Source organism: Amia ocellicauda, chromosome 1 (assembly GCF_036373705.1).
Source record: "Amia ocellicauda isolate fAmiCal2 chromosome 1, fAmiCal2.hap1, whole genome shotgun sequence".
Classification (NCBI taxonomy): domain Eukaryota; kingdom Metazoa; phylum Chordata; class Actinopteri; order Amiiformes; family Amiidae; genus Amia; species Amia ocellicauda.
This window is the reverse complement of record NC_089850.1, coordinates 43,580,739-43,586,547: the sequence shown is the minus strand read 5'-3', so window position 1 is coordinate 43,586,547 and position 5,809 is coordinate 43,580,739. Positions and strand designations below refer to the sequence as shown.

Here is a 5,809-nt window from a genome sequence, read left to right as displayed (position 1 = left end):
GTGCAGATCTCAACACACAGTGCTCTGTGCTGTCCGGCCGCGGTCCCGGGTCCGAGGGTCGCTGAGCGCGCTGTGGCGCTGCAGACGTGCAGGCAGGTAACACTCGCTCACACGTGCTGCTCCAGCCTGCTGTGGCGATGCAGAAGAAAGAAGTGGGCACGCTTCGCTCTTAGACAGATCTCTCGGAGCTGTGCCTGTTCTGCAAATACCTACAGAGTGCAGATAAGGAACTGCAACGTGACTCGAGGAAACGACGCAAATGAATAACTTCTTCTAAGTTGTTTCATTGCAGCTACTCCTGCAATGCTGTTATTTCCATGTCTGAGGCTGCAGCTGAGCTTTGGGGATGGTCTCTATGAGAAGGGGTTGCAGCTGTGGTGCGGCTTGGTCCTGATTTCGAGATGTGCTCCTAATGCAGTGCTGTAATGTGTGTGCTGAGCCGTGTAAAGCAAAAGCTGCGACCCCATAATAATCATGCCCAAGTTGTCACTTGAAACATTGCGCTCTGAATTATTCTCCTCAGTATCCTTTATGGCATGCCCACAGTATAGACTCCACCTAACGTTTGGAAGTCGTAGGTTGTCCAATTTATTTCTGAAGGGATTCTTACCGAGATCACACTAGATAATTTTATTTTTATACAACCATTTAATTTTAAACACTTATTCATACATTAATCACATTGCTTAAAATAGAGCATTGTCTCACTCCCATATGTGCATGTATATATATGTATGTATATATATATATATATATATATATATATATATATATATATATATATATATATATATATATATATATATATATATATATATATATATATATATATATATATCCTTAGTCTGTTTAATGGTACACCAAAGAACAGCATGATAGTACTAGGGATGTTTCAACAATGTAAAGCTTGCATGTTCTGAAGATTGGTTTGGTGATAAACAGGTTCATCATCTCTCTGTGGGCTATGCAGGTGAATTCATTAAAAAGGTTTATTCAAAGCTCTGCCACTTCTAGTCTGTGACATTTGTCTTGACCCTGACCTTTTCCATCTATCTTTCAAGTCCGATCAGTGATGTTGAAAGTGTCTGATTTAATGTGATGTGCAGTCATATGTTAGTCAAACACTTTCCATTGCTCTTATAAGAGCATGGTATCTTTATGTGTTGGGTAGCTAATCCGATTAGTAAATTAGGATAATCCATTCGTGTCGAATTTCCTTACATTTTTAAATATATAGTCAATCATTCTATGTTTCGCATGAGCCTTTTTTTAGACGCAAACATTTTTAATGTGGTTCCAGTAACCTATTGGCAATCTATGCAGAAACGACATTATCAGCACATATTCTGCTAGTGAAATAAATAAATCTATAACTTAAAACTGTTTAGGCTCATCTATTTGTATTTTTCTGCATTGACTTCTCTTGTCTCAATCACCATTTTATTGCAAGTATAAATTAGGTGCAGCGGGGTATAGCCGAGTTTTACAGTGCTTGAGAATAAGGTATGGCAATGTTAAACTTCACTTTGACAACTGACCTTCATGGGTGGCTTCCACTTTTGTAAATTTACCATAAATTGGTGCAATGCACAACATTCATTACAATACTCGAGGAAATAATATTCAGGGTACTCGATTCCTTTTTTAAGATATGACACCATTCCCCTTTGGGTTCCAGTAACAACAGACGCAGTACGTGATGACGACACATCCCCAGTACCAGGGTTTCCTTGCTCAGACTAATTTTATTAGTACATATAAGGGTTACATGTTATAATAAAAAATAACCAACAGAGTAATTCATATTTACATTAGATTCTTAACTAATCAGAATAAATGACATGTATGATTAAATACGCCAATCTGACACAAGTGCTAAGATATGGAAAATGCAACACTGAATATAACAAATACATAATTAAATAAATAATGAAATCGAATATATACAGACTCAAATGTCAAACACTAATGTTATATATAATCTAAAAAATGTAAACAATGTGTCACAATAAACGTCTTAGAAACATGTCTATGTGTACCCCTTAGCATTATTGCTAATGAAAAACCATGGTTATTGTTTTTGAATATGAGATACAAAGATAAAACATGTTTTTTGTTGAGAAAACAAAACCAACAGACGGAACATCATCTGATGGAAAAATGTATACATATAATGTCGCTCTATTCAACTTATCCTGGGACTTTCTGCTTTACTTTGCAGAAAATGCAAATCCTAGTATCAGCCAGTAATGTGTCCGTCTCTAACGCAACCATGTGCATCCCTCCGTGCACAATCAGGAAGTTGCCCATAGTACCATGTAAACGCGTGCATTACCTTTGATTTAGAGCATCATCAGGATGCAGTGGATTTAAAGGGAAAGTCAAATTCGCACTTCACTGCGCTGATGCTGTCGATGCTGGGTTTGCTTCCCACTTGGGGATGCTTTTTACTGAAAGGATAAGTCTCAGATCTGGACATGCCCCGCGCTAATAAGTCAGGGCTGCTGACCGACGCATCGGCGCATCTATCCTCCTGCTGGTCCTTGTCCACCTTTCTGAACTCGGGAAAAGTGAATCGCCGGAATAGTTTGTTTCCTAGTCCTGTGAAAGTTGTTGAGGCAATGGGCGCAGTCGGACTCGGCGATCCTTGGTGACCGTTTTTCTGCCCACTCTTTGGTTTGCGCAAAGGCAGCAGCCACCGCTCAGGGGGCGCTGGATGCAGAGTGCTTGTGGGTAAACTGCACCTCTTCTGATAGTAACTGTCGTCGAATCGTCTGACTCCTGTGTCCAAGTCGGACTGTTTCAGCTTTTCGATCTGCACTTGGTCTTCACCAGTTTTGGCCGCCGCAATCGGGGTTAACAGGATGCCAAGAGGACTGGACCAAAGTGTGGAGGTGGAGACAGAAGTGTGAACCCGATTTGGAGCAGAACTGTTTGGTGTGTTTTTATTTGGCCTTGGCGAATGCAAAGTTGAAATCTGGAGATCGGAGGCTGCAGGTAAGTGTGGTAAATGCAGATGCACGTTGTTAGTTTTCTCTTGCAGTTTCTGGTTACTGTATTGGACACTCCAAGAGCGCACACGTGGTCTTACGCTAAGACCATTGTAAACATCTAATCTTGGCGACTGCAGAGCACCCTCGCTTTCCTTTTCTGTCTCGTCTATTGAAGCCATAGATGTCAGCCGATGTCTCACACTTTGAGACCTTTTCCGATCTGAAACGTCAGCGCGTTCATTTTCATTTGCGGTGATGGCGCATCTTGGCTCAATAGGTGGGCACACGGGACTATTGATATGTTTAAAATTGACTTGTTCCGAAAACTTTCTGGAGTACTTGTCTTCGAGTACATGTTTCTTAAATGGACTCTGTGGAAGCACATCTATTTCTTTATCATGGCTCTTCTTGGTGTGACTCGTTAGTGCCAGGAAACACTCTTTATGCCCCAGGAACTTAGCGACCTCAACCGCAGAATTGCCAACTCGGTTGGGTCGGTCAATCTCCAGACCCATCCTTTTAAAAGCTCTCACTAGAAATGCCACCACCGAGGTGTGACCGGCCACCGCGGCATAAATCAGAGCCGTGTTCCCCCACATGTCTACGAGTTCAGGGTCCGCATTATTCTGAACGAGGGTCTTCACTGCCTCCAAGTGCCCCCTTTCACACGCGTAACTCAGGGCAGTGCGTCCGCTCTCGTCCTGGCAGTTGACGTCTGCGCCTCTCTGCAGCAGCAGCTTCATGAACTTAGAGCTCATGTGTGTGTCGGCAAGCAGGACAGAAGACATGAGAGGGGTCTGAGCTCTCTCTGTCCGTGCATTGATGATCTTGCCGTCCAGGGCGTCCAAAATGAACCTCGCCAAGTGGATCTTGTCATTGGACATCGCTTCCAGCAGGATTGCAGCCCCAGTCTGCTCGTTTGCTTTCTCAGACAATTTCAACATGATGATGGGGGCACTTCCGACACTGGCTTTATTGGCGATTTAAGCCCGGGGATCGAGCATGCTTTTTTGGAAGTGTGGAGCAGGTCTGGCACACCTCTCTCCTTTCCAACCTGATGCTCATCACAGTGGATCATGAGCATCACACGGTATTTATACCCTGCAGAAGCGCTACTCTGCTACCAAGGCAACACTGCTTTCATACTTTGCCCGGCCTTTCAGACGCGCAGAGGAGCGCGATTAGCAAGAGGAGCTTCAGAGATCACAGGAACATGCTACACACGTGCATTCGTTATTCGTTTGTGTATTGTTGGTGCTTTAAAAAAGAGAAAGTTATGCAGTGTCTGTTTTCAAACAAGGTCCTTTAGAAACCCAGTCTAGTATGCACACAAGTACATTATGTAACTGCATATTTGATGCATAACTGCATAACTGCATAGTTTGATGACATATATTTCGTTCGGACAATCTAAAATAATGCACCCATACAGGCGTTTTCGTTTTCGAGCAAGCTTGGTCTGAACAATTAAAATATAAGATATAGTTTAAATGCTATAGAAATTGAAGGTTGACGTTTTGGAAAGTAATGTTGTCTAAAAGTGACAGTAGAGTAGACTCAATCAAGCGTGTGCAGTTTATGAGGAAGCGTGTGTGTGGAGTCTGATAGATATAATGCTCTAGACCAGTGTTTCCCAGTTAAGTCCTGTATAGTTCTGTCTCTCTCTGTAACAATAATTAGAACCAGGTCCCTTGTCAACACCACAAATAGTTGTCAATACAAAGCATTATGAGATGATATTCCTTCTCTTAGGCACAAAGCCATTCAATTGACCAAATGTTGTGAACTGTATAAGATTTCCAGCTGCCCCTTCAAAGCAGGTAACTCTTTGCACCTTTGAAGTTTTCTTTCTCTTGACTTGAAAAGCTGTGGTCACTGTATGTCAGCTTCTATTGTTCAAGCTCTGCAATGTGAACCTGAAGTGAGTGTTAATGGGCAAACTGTATCAGGTTCAGCTATACTTTCATTCAGTGTGGGTAGTGCTCCATGTTTTCTATCTAGCAGGTCAGCTGTGGTAGCAAGGAGAGAAAAAATAAGCTAAAGAAAACTCCAACATCCTTGTTTCAGCTTTACGGGCTGTTATTCACAGCTCTAGCTTATAGTCTTAAGGGGCATCTTTGCAGTTCAAAGTTCCCCAACCATCATCCAATAGCAACATGCTCCTCATGACCACCCCACCCAATCCAGCCATTCAGAAAGATATTTTCTTACTGCATTTAAAAATGTGCAGTTTGATTAATATTGGAATGGTATCTTATAGATAATTTGTGTTTTAATTATATAAAGTGGATTAGGCCACTTAAGTCTATTGCCAAATACAAAATACGTATTTCAACAAACTCAGAAACAATAATGTGTCTGACCAGCCTTCACACTCATGAGCTACTGCATTTTACTCAAACATTAAACCTGAAACTCAACTGTGACTGAACAGACTATATGTAGCCTCAGGAGTCATTGTTACATAGTTTTCCAAGAATTCATGTACAAACTGCATCCCAGATTGTAAAAAACAGGAGATTAGTTGTGGTCCACATACACAAAACATACAATTTTGCTCCATACAGTGAGGGAAAAAAGTATTTGATCCCCTGCTGATTTTGTACGTTTGCCCACTGACAAAGAAATGATCAGTCTATAATTTTAATGGTAGGTGTATTTTAACAGTGAGGGACAGAATAACAACATAAAAATCCAGAAAAACGAATTTCAAAAAAGTTATAAATTGATTTGCATGTTGCATGTGCTGATTCTGTGGGTAAGCAAGCAATATAATTAAAGCAGCTAGGGCTAATTTTAATTGAAAACAAGCTAGA

The 5,809-nt window shown here is 41.4% G+C and overlaps 2 protein-coding genes across 2 annotated transcripts in view; both read right to left on the bottom strand.

Annotated features, from left to right (window-relative positions):
• Window positions 1-483, bottom strand: part of lamp5 (lysosomal associated membrane protein family member 5) — a 9,089-nt gene extending 8,606 nt beyond the window's left edge. Inside the window, exon 1 of the mRNA XM_066705886.1 lies at window positions 1-483. This exon is cut by the window's left edge and continues 250 nt beyond it. The gene's annotated coding sequence lies outside the window, so the exon portion shown is untranslated.
• Window positions 484-2,022: 1,539 nt separating this feature from the next.
• Window positions 2,023-3,937, bottom strand: LOC136759116 (uncharacterized). The gene has a single exon (XM_066713970.1). The coding sequence runs from the start codon at window positions 3,935-3,937 to the stop codon at window positions 2,354-2,356; it is 1,584 nt and encodes a 527-aa protein (XP_066570067.1). The 3' UTR covers window positions 2,023-2,353.
• Between the last annotated feature and the right edge of the window lie 1,872 nt (window positions 3,938-5,809).

Coding starts and splice junctions, on each gene's coding strand:
- LOC136759116 (XM_066713970.1), bottom strand. CDS start 3,937: ATGTTGAAATTGTCTGAGAAAGCAAACGAGCAGACTGGGGCTGCAATC.